This window comes from Pezoporus flaviventris, unplaced genomic scaffold (assembly GCF_033815535.1).
Source record: "Pezoporus flaviventris isolate CSIRO_AGI_PZ_B2104156 unplaced genomic scaffold, CSIRO_AGI_Pfla_v1 ptg000054l, whole genome shotgun sequence".
Classification (NCBI taxonomy): domain Eukaryota; kingdom Metazoa; phylum Chordata; class Aves; order Psittaciformes; family Psittacidae; genus Pezoporus; species Pezoporus flaviventris.
Genome location: NW_026892602.1, coordinates 1,276,892 through 1,295,356, shown reverse-complemented (window position 1 = coordinate 1,295,356; position 18,465 = coordinate 1,276,892). Strand labels below are relative to the sequence as shown.

General features: G+C 47.1%; 1 protein-coding gene across 2 annotated transcripts in view; it reads left to right on the top strand.

Moving 5' to 3' along the window:
* GNAO1 (G protein subunit alpha o1) overlaps positions 1-18,465 on the top strand; it is a 146,897-nt gene that overhangs the window by 95,466 nt on the left and 32,966 nt on the right. For both annotated transcript variants that reach the window (XM_061468988.1, XM_061468987.1), the window contains exon 4: positions 766-926. In XM_061468988.1, the coding sequence (XP_061324972.1) occupies positions 766-926 (161 nt within the window). The remainder of the gene's footprint in view (positions 1-765; positions 927-18,465) is intronic.

Here is an 18,465-nt window from a genome sequence, read left to right as displayed (position 1 = left end):
AGCATCAGCCACTGGGGACTATTACAGTAGGAATGAACTCAGTGTTCCGAGTCTGTCTAGGCGTTCCCATCCTAAATCTGAGACATCTTCCAGACCTGAGTTGTGTTAAGAAAAGCTGCCATTCCAGCAACTCACATATTTCTACCCAAAAAGATTCCATCTGCAAGCAGCCAGCTGGCCCAGCCCTCACTGCCATACTCCTTAACCATGGGAGATTCCTCTCCCTGTGAGTCATAAAGCAAGACAGCCAGCCAAGGTGTGCAGTATTACCATGAATTAGCCCCTGTGGCAGGGGCTTAGAGCAAAGAACAAGAATTCAGGAAAAGCAATAAACCAGCATCTGAAATAATTTTTCTGGAGCATTTCTGATGTGCTTTGTAATACAAATGGCCCCTACTTCAGCAAAGTTAAACCAGGCATCACTGCACAATATGTGTCCCTTTGCTAACAATTTAAAATGTCCTTGTACATAGATGGCTTCCTTTCTTTTCCCAGGAAACTCCACACATCCACAGTGCCAACTGGTTTGACTGCTGAATAGAAGTATTTGTTGATGTGAGGTGGATTGCACAAATAATCTCTTTCCTTGTGGCTTTCTTGTTCCATCCTCCTTTTTTGCCTTCTGCTGGATCATATGGTATGGATCCTAAAGGGTGCAAAATGCAGCCTCTTTACTCCTCATGGTTTCATGAACTGTTTCTGAAATCTCTGGCTCCCAAATCTCCTTTAAGCATCTATGTGACCTCTCTTTTCCTTTCTCTGCAGGCTGATGCCAAGATGGTCTGCGATGTTGTAAGTCGGATGGAGGACACAGAGCCCTTCTCTCCGGAGCTGCTGTCAGCTATGATGAGACTCTGGGCAGACTCTGGGATCCAAGAATGCTTCAACCGGTCCCGCGAATATCAACTTAATGACTCGGCCCAATAGTGAGTATCTCTGTCCATAGTTTTTGGCGTTGAAATTGTAACTAAAATTAGGGACCTCATAGCAGTGGATCTGAACGTGATTCTGCTTACAGACTGGGATGCATGTTGCGTCACAGGCTGCGGCAAGGCAGAAAGGATCAGGCAGGACATTCAAGTCCCCTGTGGCCAGCCTGGGGTCAGGTCCATGACCTGAAGACCAGGTTCCCAAACTACTCCCAAACAGCTCAAAGTAGGTTTCTGTAAACACAGATCTAGTCAGCAGAGACAAACCAACTTGTGGACGTGGCTGGTGGCTTCTTCATTTGTCTGATACATAACAGAAGGGTAGGATTACCTGCTGTGTATAGTAGTACATCTCTTGGGTTTGCTTTTCTCATAGTCATACACTGTACTGGTAGGCAACTGTCCTACCACCAGGGGTAAGAGATGGCTTTGCTTTTACAGTGTCATAATGTTCTCATAATATAGTCAGTGGTATCTCTACCATTAGATATTTTCTAATGTTGATTGTCTGAATCCATAACTTTGGTTCATCTCATCGTAAGGACAGAACATCTACTTGTAAACGGCCGCTCTGGCTCTGAAGAAATGTTGAGTGCCTCCCCAGTTTCAGTTCAGAACCATTTCTAATGGTAATTCATCCAGTCTGTTTGCCTCCACCTAGGCAAGGAGGCTAAAGCCTTTCATTCCATAATTTCAACTGCAGCAGCTGTAGTAGTCAGGCGAAACATCACAAGGCCCTGTACTGTGTCTTGGGAGTAGTCACTAACATAGTTAAGTATGAGCATAAGGAACAAGCAAGCACAGAGAGATCATTTCCCCATTTATACCTTGGACCTTTTGGCAGTCAGGGAAATAGAGGCTTCCCCAGATGGTGACAGGGTAGTGCTACATCCATGCTTTTGGCTTTCACATTACCCCATGTCAACAAGTTCACCAGCTGACTCACACACTTTGGGAGTTGTTATTGTGTGTTTCGATTGTCTGGCTTTGCCGTGCAGGGTTTTTCTGGGTACCTATCAAAACATGAACCCAAGCACCAGCATGGCTGACGGTTTTGTTCTGTGTGGTGGGCCTGATCATCCCCAGTCTGCACAAGCTTCTCCGGTCAAAGCTGGCAGGGCAGCTGGGGAGTGCAGGATTGTTTCTGCTCTTGTGGTGCTGCAGGAGAAGGCGGGTGATGACACATCTCTTGGCACTGACCAAAAACCAAATGGGAAACCTGCAGATATGTAGTTGGTGTCACAGCATCCCACCCAGCCATTTCTCATCAAAAGCAGCTACATCTCAGTGCTGATCCTGACATTATGCTGCCTTTTAATCACTAATAGGTGGACGTTTGTGTTTCATCTGTATTTCATTGCCTGTAATAGCAAACTTATCCTTATCTTACCAGCATTTTTTTTTTCCTCACAGAAGAAGGGTTTGATGGCATAAACATACCTTTAGAGATATAAATTATATAAAATGCCAGTCCTAATTGCATTACAACCTTGTGGAAAGTTCTTCAATTGTTTTAGAGCCAATTACTTTGAGGAAAGTGTTTTGATTTTCTTTCCATGTGAGATAGCAGTTGAAAATAATAAGCAGCGCCCTCCTAGTGTGACCAGCTGCTGGACAATTCATCAACAAGAGTTCTGAAACCACAAGCAGTTTCTAGACTTCAACCAAGGAGGCTCTGTGCTGTGGTATTCACAGCAATATCAGTGTGCAGTTGCAGCCCAGCAAAAGAAATCCTCCTTGCAAGGGGAGGGCTGTACTGCCTCTCCTTCACTACGCTCTGAGTCATGCTGTGGCTGGACGCCCCTTTTCTCTGGGCTAGGTCAGATGGTGAAGCTGAAGATAACAAGTTCCTTCACATTTAGGCACCTGCTGGCATTTAGGTGCCTCTTGTGGTTCTGTGCCCAGAAGCAGAGATGCTGTCTCATGGCAGGGCAGTGTAACATGTCCTGCTGCACCTCGAGGCCTTGGTGCCATCACACCAGATGGTGATGCAAGTGAGAGCTCAGTTGGCATTTATTCACACCCGGTGGACTCCAGTGAAAAGAGGCATATTTTTCATTTAATCCTTCGATGCTTTGAGGTCGTTTTTCTTCTGCATGAGTGAAAGATTTGGGACATTTTTCTATGTTTCCCTCTTCACCCCTGCTGCCACTTCCCCCCACCCCAGGAAAGGACTTATCTTTATTGACACCGGTATGTGATTTAAAACACTAGCAACTACAAAATATGTCTTCAGTTGGGGCTGAATTTAGGAAGCTGAATCTGAAGTTCCCCAAAATCTGAAAAACTGGACTAGCATCATTCTTACTTCAGGCTTCGCTTTGTGTTAAGCCATAGAGTTTGATGTTTTGCTGGCTGGAGGGAAGCTTGCTGCAGGAGACGGATATCACACTCCAGGGCTGCTCAGTACATGTCACAAAGCCCAGAGGCACCAAGTGACCATGTCCTGTCATTGCCAGCATAGGTGGGACCTTCAGGAGTGGTTCAGGCACTTCACCCCAGAAACCACACACTGACTGCTTTTCAGAACCCACTCCACTGCCTGGCTATTTCTAAGGAACCACCATTTGGGCTTCTCTGAGTCAGTGCTGCTGCTGTTCCACATTGCTCTTTCAGTGCTTTACCTTGAGGTTTTATTAATGGCTCAAACAACAGGCCTGTTACAGCCCTTGGGAGACCAAGTCACAGCCTGCCAGAGCTAGCAGCACAGCTCATACTAGTCTAGCACTGATTTCACTGACAATAGATGCAATATTTTATATTAGCCTAAACAGGAAGTGAGTACTGGTGCTCCTATAAAAGATGGGCAGGAGTGCATTGCTTTCTACTCTCCCATGCACACCTGCCTACTGATGTGGACTTCCTTGCAAAGCTTTGATTCTTTCAGGCTTTAAAGTCAGCCTGTCCTTAGCAAGGATTTCATAGCTACTGCAAAGGAACAGCAGAAAACAGCACTTTTGCAAAGAAAAAACATGGCTGAGGAAGGTGGGAGGTTTTGTAATGGGTCTCTTGTGTCTTGGACTGCAAAAAAGTAAAACCATAAGGACAGAAAGAGAAGGGAAGAGAGTAAGACGGAGCAGTTGGTTTCATCTTTTTTCATTACTGCGTTTTTTAATCATTCCCTAAGGCAAATTTATGGGTGGGTTGAGTTCCACACTCCTAATCTCTTGATTATGTTTTTATTCCTACTTCGTCTCCTCTTTCTTGTCTCCATGCCTAGGAGCTATATCTACCTCTAATCATCAAAGACTCTGGGCACTGCTGATGTCTTTTTCTTCTTTAGCCAGTTTCTGTCTGTGGAGTCACATCTGTGACCCACATTTTGCTTTCAAAATGAGCAAAATAGAGGTTTCCAGCTGGTTTCCTTAATCTCCTACTTTTGTTCAGATTTTAAAATTGTTTTGTACTTCCTGGCCTCGAGTTCCTAACTAGCCTGGTCAGTGAAGCATAGTGCATAGGGCAAATTTGAAATTAACCACACGGGGTTGGGGACCTGCTTTGAGCGGCCTCTAAACTTCAGGAAGGAGGGGAATGGAGCAGACACAGCATTCACACAAACACTGGTTTTCCATGTGCATATACAAACAGGAGCAGACCCTGTAAGATGTGTAGGCAGGGACAGTTTGCAAGTACACAGACACAAAAAAGCCAGACTCCATCTCAAGTTATTCTCCTGCTTCCAAGTACGCTGAAAGATCATTTGATAATACCAGGGCTGTGAAACTACCGTGAAAATGTAAAATATTTTTAGGCCTGCATTCAACCCATCCATCTTCACACATATCAGAGGTGTCAGGGCTAGGAAGCTTGTTGTCTTTGGCTCTCTCTGTAGGGAGTGAAGGGAGGGAGAGATGGCTCTGGAGAGAGATACAAACCTCACTGCTGAAGAAAAAGAGATGCAATTGCATCTGCTGCTTTACCATAGCTTATCGCAGGCCTGACGTCTCAAGTCTGTGCCAAATACCAAGCCCAAACTGGACAACACTTTGGTCACTCCATCTTCCAGAACAGTTCTGGCAGTGCCTTATAGAAAAGCAGCACCAAACGCAGAATAAAATACCTCAGTGCCTTCTTTATTACCCTGTCTTGTGTGGGACTGTTTTCAGGTCTCTTCCTTGCAAAGGAATTGTTTTTGCATGACGGTGTCACTTCTCTACTGTTACTTATTGCATCCCACATGCCAACAACACACTTTGCATCAAGAAAGCAGTTAAGGAAGTAGAGCCAGATGCTGTTGTGATGTGGTGAGTGGCTTCCGCAGTGAGCCCTGACAAGGCAGCATTGGAACACAGTGCCCAGAGAGGCTGTAAAATCTCTGTCCTTGGAAATACTCCACACTGAGCCACCTGAGCTAACTTACAAACTGAATTTAACTCTGAAGCTGACCCTGCTTTGAACAGGGTATTGGTCCAGAGGAACTCCGGAGGTCCAATCCAGTCACTTTTGAGTTTGTCTTTGCTTTTTTAACCCTTGCTTTCTCTCATGACACTAGGTTTAAAAGAGAGGTCTTCAGGGTTGGCTGCAGTCCCTGTTCCTAGCCATGCAGGACCATGCAGCTCTGTGATAATAGACCACAAAACTTGCAGGACATGGGCATTATGCATGACTGGCAGGACATGGTCCGTTTTAATGAGCTGCAATTGTTGCTAGCTCTCTCAGACTGAAGAAAGAAAAATTATAGGTCAAGGTTTTGCATTAATATTACTGTCAGGTACATAGATTCCATTTTCTTATTGCAGCTTCTGCATTAGAATATGGTTTTCTGCGAGCCTGTCCTACTTGCGCCTGTCACTGCACTCCCTTGCATTTAATTGGAAGGAGTAGCAGCAGAAATGGAACAATCCAATTAATTGGGATAACTTGCATTGTACTGCTTATTGAACAGCCCACCATTGTGTTTTGGAGCCCAATTGCCCATAAAGCAGAAAGGGAAAGTGCATCAATAAATACATTTGTCGATATATTTGTCTGAATTTATGGTTTAACTTGCCCCTGTAAGTAAATATGCCCAGCAGCTTTGAATAATTGAGTTCATCCTAAGATAAGCAAAACAAAACAGCTCATAAAGGCCAGAGCTGGTTGACTGGAATTGCCAACATTCCTCAGTTCCCACAAATCAGATGCAAACATATTTCCAGGGAAGAGCAGCTCAGCAATGTCTGCTGGTGCCAGGTCTGGTGTAGGGCTGCTTCTGGTAAGTGCAAGGTGGGGGAGACAGGAGCAGACATCAGCTTGTTACTGTCTAGCAGGGTTGAGCTTGGTACAGGTCCCAGGCTTTCTTAACCTCAGAAATTAACGAACTGCTGTCGTTACATGGCTACTCCTAGGGCAGTGTGTGAGATGGAGGAAGGGCACAAGAGGAAAGATGTCTTTGAAGTCAGCTGGATGTTCTCCAGCATCTTGCCCTCAGTCTTCATCCACCTGGAGACCCAATTTCACCAAAACTGGGTGCAGTGTCTCCAGGGACTGCCTGTTAGCCTAAAGCAGGGCAGAGACTACATCACATGATCTTGAAGGTGGGTGTTAAGCAATGCTCACCTTCCCATCCCACCAAACACTGCCAGGAGAACTTGAGGACTGAGCCTCCTCACCAGAAAACTCACAAGCAGAGGGAGCAGAGGTCTGTAGGACTCCATCATAAGACATTGCTGCTTGTTATAATGCCCATCCCACTTGGTCCCTCTCACACACTGGCACAGAGGAGACTGCCACCAGACCTGCTCTTTCCTATTAAAGCTTAGTCCCAGAGGCAGGCTTTTCCCTTTATCCTTCCAAGCCACACATGCAAGTCATCAAGGAAAGGGAAAAAAAACATATTTCATATCTGGAGCTCATGCAAACTCTAGAGGAAATAAAGGAGAGGGAAAAGCACGAGGTCCTGTCCTTTGTGAGCACCTGGTTTCTGAAGGAGTAAATCCCCTCTTGGTCAGTGTGAAGGTATCTGAGATGTTGTTACCCACCCCACCCCCCCCTTCTGCCATGGAAAGCTTTAAATCAGAGCTTTAAGTGAGAGCTTGTGGCAGTACCCAACAATGTGGAAATATCCAGGAAAGCAGGAAAGCATTCACAAGCTGAACCAGAGCGTCAGTTGCTTGCTGCTTTTCCATCTGAAATAACAATTCTGCAGCCAGCTCCACTAAAACTCAGCAGTTTAGATATGGCTCTTGCAGGCAAAACTGGAGGTATGGTATTGCTTTCCCCCTCCTAATCCTTTTTTATGCCCCAAAATTCTAAGGTCAGTCTGAAGAGACCCAAGAGATACAGACTGCACTGCAGGGGGGGGAGCAGAGAAGTTATGTAGTTCAGTCCTTGTGGACAAAGACGTAGCAGTGGCTGCTACGTCTTTGCCATTCTTCATTGTTGTGTCATATTGTAACGTTGTTGTCTTTGGTCTGGCAATCACTAAAATCTGACACCTTGACTAAATAAGTTGCTATTTAATGACCCATGATACCAGTCAGGGCTATCCTATTTTTTTGGCAAAGCTCCCATCGAAAAGGGCAGGAGCCAGTTCATGGTGCCTGGAGAAAGGGACACTGCCAGAATTTGGGAACAATCCCTTTTTTTTTTCTCATATTGTTTAGAGGTGAAGAGCAGCCAACACCACTGATAAACACATCACAGGGCATTCACCCCCAAAGAAACCTGCTGAACTACAGTCTTGAACCCTGGATAATCTGTTTTCATTGCCGACTGACAGATTCCTGCCTTGCAGAAAGCTGTGGATGACAGATTTGATACAGAAAGATTTGACTTTTTTTGGCTATTTGTGTATTTTTAGGCTGAAGTGTCCTTACGAAATCAGCTGGAGCTGGCAAGCTGCCACCAAGGCTTGGAGCTGAGGTTGTTTTGTTCCATTCAGTTTCTTTTCTCACTGCTTACCCCTGCTGCTGCCCACAGTCCCCCTCTCCCATCAGCTCTGCCCTTCAGCAAGCAGCACTCATGTCCTGCAGCTCACCCATCACTATGGTCTCCCACCTTTCACCCCAGCCTCCTTCCCACACTCAGGGATGGCAGTGCAGGGATGCGGCTCTAGAGCCAGCGAGTTCAGGATCTCCTGGGAAGCTGCAGCTCCAGCTTCTCCTCTCCTGCAGAGACAGGGAGCCCAAGCGTCCCTCTCCCTTCATGCACCTTGCAGTGCCACATGTCCCCAGCTCCACTGTCACAGCCTGCCCTGCAAGGGCAGCACTCACAGAGGAGAGGGCAGGAGATGGGCTGTCTCCTACCAGTGAGTCTCTCAGGGCGTCCTACTGCTGTTTCAAGCTCCTTAGGGAATCAGGTAGCTCTAGCAAGGCAGATGTCCCTCTGTGTGGGTAATTCCTGCATTATGCCAGCTAGCCTGCATCCAGCTCATCTCTCACCAGGGGCTTTGAGCCCTGTGCCCCTGCAGCACATGTGGCTGCTCTCAGCTTCATGATTCCACAGGCTGTCAGAAGACCATCGTGCCACAGCTCTTCACACACCTGGTATCAGGTCTGGCACCATTTGTGATGCTGGGAGGCAAGTGTGCTGGTGGCACGTGGTTTCCTGACGTATTTGCTGTCTGTTTGAAATCCTTAAATGGCAAAGAGTGGCAGGAACATGGGAATTTATAGAATTACAGAATTACAGAATGATTTGTGTTGGAAAGGACCTTAAGATCATCCAGTTCCAACCACCTCACACTAGACTATGTCCATCAAAACTCTGTCCAGCCTAGCCTTGAACACTGCCAGGGAAGGAGCATTTACCACTTCTTTGGGCAATCCATTCCAGTGCCTCACCACCCTCACAGTAAAGAACTTATTACAGCATCAAAGAACTTCTTATAGAATTCTTACAGAATTTCTTTGTAGCTGGGGTCCAGGATGGAGTAAGCCAACTTCTGTATGGGTCACGAGGCACTCGTGGCCATGGTGTGATAGGAAGATGCTGTCCATCTGTCGTCTGCCCTCTCCCCTTCCTCCTCCTGGGTCCTATACCAGAAATCACCCCGGTTCAAAAGGAGAAGCTGCAGAGGACTTTGCTGCAGTCCAGAGTGCACACAACAGCACATTGGGTGGAGCTGCCTTCCACCAGCCGTGGGATGCACAGCTGAGGAGGAGCCACTCCAGCCCAGGACAAGTGCTGTCAGGCAGGGCAGATAACACCTGTCCACTCAGAGTGTAGTTATCTCCCTTTCCCCTCCTTCCCATTCTCACAGCCACCAGCCTTTCCCTGCCCTGGGTTTCTCAGGGCAACACTCTCCTCCCCAACCCCAGGAGCTACAAATCCATCAGCACCCTCCCCCTGTCCTGCCACAGCTCAGGGGATGCGCTGTGCCAGACTTCAGGGCACAAGAGAGCCCAAAAAGCATGTGAGTGACTGCTGAAGTTGTGTAGCCACTGCCATGCCCCCCTGCCTTCCCTCAGGGTGCAGCCCATGCTGAAGCTGGGGAGCAGTGCAGCATCCCCACACTCAGGTGTTTAAGGTTAGGAGTTGAATCCAAAACCAATCATGAGCTTAGTTAAAAAGCCCCTGTTTTTCAATATATATTAAGACAACCATTGGAAAATTGCTTTTATCTGCTGCTTCCTAAAACCTCCAGCTTATATTTTAAAGCCTTTTGTCTGTGAATAGGAGAGCTGAAAAATCCTTTCTTATTTCCTTAAGCGAATAGTCCATCTATTATCCAGCCTTGAGGGGCTGAGGCTTTAAGAAAATCTAGCAAACATTGTGACACTTGCCATAAAATCACAGGAGCTGGCAATGATGGGGATGAAGCACCAGGAGCTGTGCTCAAGAGTGGAGCCTGTGGTGCCCACTGGTCAACAGGTTGAAGCTCCTCGAATTGGTTCCCCAATGGGAACAGTAAACACGCTCCTATTTGTGAGACACTGATGTCCATGGTGGCAAGAGCAGCAAAGGCAGCGGTGAAGTGAGGCAGCAACCTGCAGGATTGGGCAGATGGGCAGAGCATGATGGGGAGGGGTGGGTGAGGCCCACAGGAGCAGAGTCCCAGCACTCATCCAGGATTGACCTGGGGGAACCCTGGGCACGGATCATTCCACAGACTAATTGATTGAATAGATCTAATTAGCTCTGTAGCAAACACCACTTTGTTTCTCACTTATCCAGGCCAAGTTCTGAGCCAATATTCCACTACCAGCTCTTGATTTCCTACTGCTTTTTAGGTGGTGAAGGGGGAAATATGGGGTTTCTTTCTCTATGTAGAAGATGTGGCCAGGGCTCAGCAGCACAGGCACGTGTTTGGCATGGCTGGTGTAATGCACGCGGTGCATACCCAGGGTGTCTTAGAGAAGGCTGTGACTGCCCCATCCCTGACAGTGTTCAAGGCCAAGTTGGATGAAGCTTGGAGTAACCTGGTCTAGTGGAAGGTGTTCCTGCCGGTGGCAGGGGGCTGGAACTGCATGAGCTTTAAGGTACTTTCTGATCCAAACCATTCTAGGGTTCTGTGAAACCCAGCACGACTGGTCTCTAGCCGCAGGCAGCGCTCTGGGCCTGCAGGAAGGGCTGTGCTTTCCCTTGGGGTTCCATCAGCCCTGCAGAGAGCTGCAGGGATGGTTGCTCCCCAGCCTAGTGCCTCTGGCTTTGCAGTCAGTGGGACAAGGAGGGGAACCTGTTGCCTGGCTGTCTCCCAGTCCAGCACTGGGTTAATGACAGGGATGCCCTTCCTGCCTCTTCCCTGTCTTGGAGACCTGACAAGGGGCTTGTACCTGTTTTTTCAAAGCACATGGTGGTGAGATGATCATTGATTCTGGCAGAAGAACCGAAGGCAGCCATATGTGACAGTGCCATGTTACTGCCTCGTGTGCCACTCTCCTGTACAAGCCAGGCATGAGCCCAGCCACCAAGTGGGCCTGATACACTTTAGGCAGATTTTTGACCTCTTCCTATGTTTTTTCTTTCCCTTCATCTTTTCTCCTGCAACACACACATCTAGTGCTTGGTCTGTGTCAGTCCATTCACCCGTACCTGTTACATTACCTATTAGAGTAAAAACAACACCAAGACTGTCTACAAACTATTATTTCACCTTCTGCAGTTATGTTCCTTGCCTTCAGACCACCAGTGTAACAGATCCAAACCCTCAACTCCTCTATTTTGCAGCCCTCATCAGAAACCCTTGTGAATTCCCCCTGAGTCCCAGCAGCCCCTGATCAGGCTCTCAGGGTAATTCTGCATGGGCTGTTGTGGATGGGCACACACTCATTCCATTCTGCAGACACAGGCTCCATGCAGGGCTGCTTAGTTTGGTCTTAACAGCGCAGTTCAGAGCAGAAGGAGGTTGGAGTACAGCAGAGTAAACACCCATCCTTGTGCCAGAATCTTTGTGCTTACACCTTTCCCACCTCCAATATGTTGAATGCATTTAAATGCTTGAATGCTTGGAGAAGGCACCACCTCAGAAGTTCTTGGGGTCTCTTTGGGGGATGAATTTTTGGGGAAAAAGAGGAGAAATGATGCTGAGCCTAGATTTTAGGCAGCAGCTTCTCCATGCTGCTGGGAGAGGAAGGAAGAGATACAGGGGAGAAAGAAACCAGGCTTACACCACACTGTGGAGCTACACCAAGGAAGTGTCAGCTCAGGTTTTGGCAGGTAGTCCAGTTTACGATGCACTTTGGCTCACTGTAACCCATTCCCTGCTGGGCTGCGTTGCCACCCCAGTGCTGAGCAGCAGGTTTGCTGGGAGCACCAGCACTGAAAAGAAATTCAGTGTTCTAAAATCATAGTCCAAGGCCATGAAACACCCCCTTGAACAGTCACTGTAGCTGTGAGGCTCTGACAGCACTTGTAATGGCATAAATCAGCATTTCTCAGTCCCTCAGTATTGCTCTCGGTACGTAAGGTTTGGTAACAGCATAAGAACCATTTCCAAAGCCTTGTTCAGGAAAATGCCAGCCAGTACATCCTACTGAGCAGCATTAATGTCAGTTTAAACATTTTCAGTTAAACAGCTCCACAGTCTTGCAATCCCCAACATGAGAAATACTGCATCAGGGAGTTTGCTGAACAATGGGCAGGAATAGGAGAAAGAAAGAGAGGAGTCCAACAACAGCTAGCAGCTGTTGAGAGCTGAGAATTGGGAACAGAGTCCAGGCAAAAATCTGCGCAAATTAAACAAACGTTGGAAGCAGCAACTTCACATGAAGGAATCCTCGGAGGAGTATCTCATTGCACAGAAATACATAAACAGAGAAATGGCACAAAAACAGAAGTTACAAATAAACTTGGCAGATAAAGCTACACATTTCTACCTAGCTGTTCAACTACGTGTATCTTACCCAAGGGACCACCCTTAAGGATGGAAGAGCATCTTTCTCACCCACGATAAAGAGCTCCATGATCCAGTCTTGAGCAGGTGCCACCTACATGCAGTCTTGAAGGTGACAGAGAAGAGCTTTCAGTGCAGGACGCCCCAGCCACACCTCTGAGCATCCTCTTCCTACCTATGTCTGCTCTTTGGCCAGGTCTGGAAGGGTTTCCTACTTGCCTGTGCTTCCCAGTGTGAGTGGAGCATCCTTTGAAGTGGAGCACATAGGCAGGGCTCATTCCTGCTGGTTTGTTCAGACATCCACGATCACTAGGGGAGGCTTAAGAGCATTGTCTTAAAAAAGTTGGTAGCATATAGAAAATGTGCTAAAAGCAGAGAGGTCACCTATATGACATGTTTATCATACCAAGGATTTCCCTGACTTCTGTGCAGGCACTCATGTGAATATCTGAAAGAGTTGCCTCCGTCTAGGTCAGTCCATTCATCCCACTCCTTATCTTCCCTTGCCTCAGAACATGGGAGAGCTGTGGGTTTGTCTTTGACTTCATGCATTGCTGCTTTCCACCAGCTTGATGAGAAATCTGTGTGTAGGATTAGCACTGATACATTGCCTGAAGTCCCAGCACAGAGCATTCCAGAGTGGGACTCCCTGACTCCTCAGGGTATCTAGCAGTGACAGCAGGGAGCAAGCAGCTTTGCTCCAGAGGAGGGAGGAGCTCCTATATGGAGATACAGCCACGTCAACAGGGAAAACCTGAAGAAAAAATAGACAAAATCCAGTATCTGCCTTAAACATGCTACCTTGCATCTCCTGGCACATGCCCCGTAACAACAGAGCCACATTCCGTGCCTCCATGGTTTGGAGGCTCCCTCCATGCTGCACATCACACTGGTCCCTGTCTGTGCAGGTCTGGGTGCCTAGGGAATACCGGCTGCCTGCTCTCTAGCCGCTTCCTCCACGCTGCTCATCCTCCTCCTCTTTACTTGCTTATGCCTCAGATCTCATCAGCCCAAGTGTATAATGCAATGAGTGCATGAAGAAGACCCACACATAAAGGACATATATGGATGTGCAAAGGCAAGTCCTGATGTGAACACCAGTGCACCTATGACCCAGTCCCATCCTGCAGCCTTCCCTGTATGGACATAAGGGGCCACTCCTGGGATTCAGGGGGTTATTTTTGTTTTCACTTTGCAGTGGGAGCCAAAAAGCTCTTTCTTTTGAGAAGCTTCAAACATTGATTGGATACAGCTGATCCTTCCATCAGCTGGTACAGTGCTACCAGATGAATAAATCTTGCATGTGTCCATAATTATTGCTTAGCTTGTGTTTAAATGCAGCACCATTGATCTGCAGAACTCATCAAAAGTCATGTAGGAATGCATGAAATCATATTGGATGGAGCAGAAAAGTACATGACAACATCCATTTTCAAACTTCTTTGTTTTCAAGGGAAAAAAAGAAAGCATTTCTTTATTCAAATTCTTGGTTTAACTTGCTATTTAATCATCAGTTATAACACCATTTCGAAGGCTGCCCTTTATGTAGGGAATAGATTTCTTTCTTATAATAGGCTAGCAAATATCTACCACCCTTGCTTGATCTGCCCCTACTAAAATCCCTATTAAAAGCATGGGAGAATATTGCTTAAGGGTTATAAAACTCAGTATGGAAAGGTCTGGTGGTTAAAGCTCCTGATTGCGATTTAGGGAACTCAAAGTGATTTACAAGTGCCATCACAGACTTCCCATCATGTCGTCAGGCAAGTGATCTATCCCTTTAATACTTCTGTTCCTCCTAAAGCAAGTGTGATTAATAGCATTTCCCCACTCCAGTTGGAGGTTGGGAGGACACATCAGTCATGCTCAGCAAGAGCTGAGGTGCTCCAGCAGCAGAGAGTGGGAAAACGTGGGCTGGCTAAGGGCGATGCTTGTCTAACCAAACATCTGCTCAAGATGCTCTCCTCCCCTTCTGCAGCCAAGAGGAAGCTCAGCAAAAGCAATTACCAGCAATAAAGTTCATGGTGTCTGGAAGAACTCCTGATGTTTTTCAGACCTAACACTGCTTTGGGCCAGCTTCATGCTCCCACTGGAAGTGAAGTGCTCCTGGGTTGGTCCAAACTTCTCCCACCAAGCAGACTAGGACTCCTGGTTTGCCCACCTGATTTACTGCAGCAGTTTGTCCTGTGAATCACTCCCAAGAAACGTGGTCACTGGCAGGTGAATGGGCAGACAGCAGGGCCTGCTTCTGCAGGGATGTGTCCCGGGACACAGGAAGAGGCCTCTGCACAACCTCAAGTGGATGGGAAGTAGCTGTCCACAGCCCTGGTGGAATATGTGCCTTGGGGTGGTGTCCTGTGCTCATCTTCTGCAGAGCCACACCAGCTCTATGACCAGGCTGTTCTGTAGGGAGTATCCCAAACTGTTTTTATCATGCACACATCCCTGATGCATCTTCAGCTGAACAAATGGATCAGCCCACCTCCTGTGGAGACCTGAAAGCAACCCAGACCACCTGCCTGGTGGTCTTGCAGGAGCCTGACCCTCCAGGGGTGGTTGTGTGATGACGGGCTAAATTACAGACCTCTCTGAGGTTGCTCATACCCATAGAAGAGGGAGAGAGGAAAAGTGGGTGATCAGCAGGATGTCTCACCAGCACAGCCTGACCCAGGTGACAGCATTCCCTGGTGGGAACGATCCAGCTAAGTTGATATATGAGAAACAGATGTCCTCCTAATAATGATTCAGTTGAATGTTTTTCAAAGGGATGAGAAGCTCGATGAATTTTCCCTTACATGTCTTCTGCTTCTGTATCCAGCCTGGGCTGAAACCAGGCTGCTGCAATACCACAAGCAAAGCTGTTCTCAGAGGAGCCTCAGCCTGGCAGCTGCCAGAAAGCCCATTTTCATAGCCCAAGACATTCACCTATGGGATGTCTAGGATGACTATGACACTTCTAGCATGTAGCCACAGGTAAAACTTCCCGGGTTTGCTTTTGCTAACTGTGGATCACATCTGTCCACAACAGAGCACTGGCTGATTTTGGTACCCATTATTTCTAGCAGTAATGCTTAAATGGGATTTGAAATCAGAAATCAGCTTGCTAATAGGTCAGGACAGTGGACAGATGAGGAGATCCAGAAGCATGATTCCCACTCCATCACTAGCAATCCGTCTTCCTCATCACAGTGAGTGGATAAATGGGGCCTCAAATTGAAGTCAGCTCCTGACAGACCCACCCCACTCATTGTAATTGTGCTGTCATCCAGCTGTGGGCATCCTCTAGTGACTTGATACTAGAGCACAGTTCGTGTTAGCTAACACTTTCCTTCATAGCATTAGATCTGAATTCTTCCGCAGTGCTATCTGTGCTGCAGGCAGACATCTAGCACTACAAAAACTAGTGCTGCAGCTCTCTTTTTTATCTTCCAGCTTAGAAATGGAGATGTTAAAATGTTAATGCTAAAAATGGAAATGTTAAAATGTTAATGCTACTTCCCTTACTGCCACAAGTGTGTAAATAGATGTGCTGGGCCCTTGTTAGCACTCTGATGAATCTCTCTGGCAGTGGCTCATCAGAACGTTAAAGTCTGTGGGGCTGGTTTCATTTGTGGTGTCTGCTTTTCAGGGTTGGAGTAATTCTGAGTAATTAGCTCACAAGATGGCCTTGGGGCCGAACTGAACTGGCTACTGTGGGATGTGAGGAGCACTGGGGTAAGCCAGCTCAGTGTGCTCACTGTGGGACATGGTGAGCTGGGGCTGACATCTCTCCCATTTGGGCTGAGCGGAGGCTGCATCCTCTGCTCAGGGCTCCTTCCCAGAACAAGCCCTTCATTATCCCAAACTCCCCACAGCTTATTTTTAGCCCCTCCTTTTCTTTCCTTTCTTCTTTTTTTCTTTTACAGTATAGAAAGCCGTCAACTCCACTGTCAGCAGGTTTAGAACAGCAGTCCTAAAGATAAAAAATACATCAAACCCACTTACTCTGTTGCATAAAGGTTTAGGCATAGATCCTCCTCGCTTCCAGGGTGGTGCTGACTCCCACCAGGCCTCATCCCTGCTCCAGCTCAGCTGCTGCCCTTCAGGGCTGGTCACTGGGAAGAAACAGAGGCTTATATAAAGCAAGAGCTTTTGAGATTTCCTCTGCTTCAGCCCTTGTGCCTGCGCTGGAGTGCAGAGGACACCTGCTTGCAGGGCCACCAGGAGAGAAGACCTTGCACGGCCTGAGCTGTGCATCATCCCAGTGGGCTCAGGTTCCCATAGCACTGCTGGAAAGATCCAGCCAGCCTCTGTAAAAATCTTCTGCTTATAAAACAAAAAGGTGAGGGTGCCCTGTGGTCAGCAGCTCTGTGATAAACAATGCTTCAAGTCACAGCAGCTTTATGTAAACAGTGGTATTGCACAGATGAGGACACTTCTAGAAGAGATTACACCACTGCTGGCAAACTACCAGTTCTGCCCATGCCACAGCTCTGAGGGGGCTGGTGTTAAACTGTCCAGTTCTCCAAGTAGCATTATATTGTCTGTAAAGCAGATGTTATGTATAGAGCAAGCCAGTCGTGGCTCCCTCCTTTTGCCATCCAAGGGAATGGATGCCCATCCAGGAAATCCTATATTGCCTGGTTAGGATCCAGGAGATGAGGAAGACCCCTTCCTGGTGTAATGAAAGGCTCTGAAGAGCTGCCATTCAGAAATGTCTCGGGAGCAGAGCAGACATGCTCCATGTGGGATGTGCAGTGGTCTACAGAGAGGTCTACAGAGGAACAAGTGGGGAATAGGGAGGAGAGGGAGCAGAGATGTTCCATAGAGTGGTTAACAAAGTTAACTGATGTGGCAGTTTAAAAGCCATGAAGAGGCAGTTTTTCACAAACAGGGGAGCTGAAATTCCTTGCTGCAGATGTGACTTGTTAGAAAGTTACATTGCTTCAAAAAGCAATTAGACAGAATTCTGGAAGCGAAGTCATTGATGGGTAATAAATATAAAACTTAACCTTCTCTCTAAAACTCTTTTATCCATTGAAGTAGTGGAGACTGGGAAAAATAAGCAGTGCATATTTGCCCTGAATTTGTACTCCTCTCAACATTTGTTCTTGGACATTAGTTAAGCTAGGTAGGTCACTGATCTCATCCAGACACACTGTTTTTCTCTTTTGTAAGGGATCCAATATGTTTAAAAAAAAAAAAGGAAAATCTTCATCATCTCCTCTTACATCCCATTCAGTTTTCAAACTTCAGACAAATGCAGAAAGATGAGCCCACATCTGCTTTCCTAGGAAAACTACAAGTCTAACTAGGGCAGCTAAACTCCAACCTGCTTTTGTTCATTCCTCCTGCCTATCATTAGTATTAATATCAACTTGTCAAGTTGATCTTGATGCACAAGCCCTGCACAGCCCTGCTTCAGTACAGGAGGAAAAAAACCCAAACTTATGCAATGCAGCATCCCTTCTGTCAAGATCTGACACTTTTAGATTTTAATTAATTAGGATTTGGTCCTTTAATAGGAGGGACATTCCTCCTCATTTCCCAATGGAGAATAATGAAAACCCAGGGCATCCAGCAGAGTTCATTGAGGAAAACAAACCCAGTAACCTCTGGGCCTAGGCACTATTACTCTGGCTGTTAGCAGCCTGCAAGAAGCAGGCACCAGAAGTGGCTTGTGGCTGGTTAGATTTAGGGAAGGGAAACCGGACACTGGCCATGCTCATATCTCATCTGGTTAGAAGTGAGATGAGATTTATCAGGAGCAGCAGCAGGACAGAATTGACTGCTGTGTAATTAATGTGATTCCCATTAAGGCAGGACTGGCTGAGAGGGGTACACAGGCAGAAACACAAAACACATTGCCCAGAATCCAGGAGTGAATTCCCAAGACCTTCCTCTTCTCTGGGCTGGGCTCAGAAAACAGCAGAAGATGCCCTTGCCCTCTTAGCTGAATTCCGGTCTCTTGTGCCTACCATAACCTACCTGAATGTGTCTGAGGAGCAGTATGTGACACTGGTCTGGCTTTGATGAGGAGAATGGGAGGGCCTTGCACATGCAAGCATGCCTTGCTCCTCACCCCCAGGGAGGACTAATTTTTGAAGGGACATGATGCCTCTGCTTGGCTGCATTTCCAGCCTTTTATAGCTGGTGATTATTTAAGATGTGTTGCATTACCACTGTGTGTGCTGGATTCTGAGAGTGGGCTGTGCTTGATTTCTCCCTTTCCCCTAAAATAAAACAGCAAATAGAGCTGGGCATGGCATCTGCAGGAAAAACTCTGTGGTGCCACATCCTCTG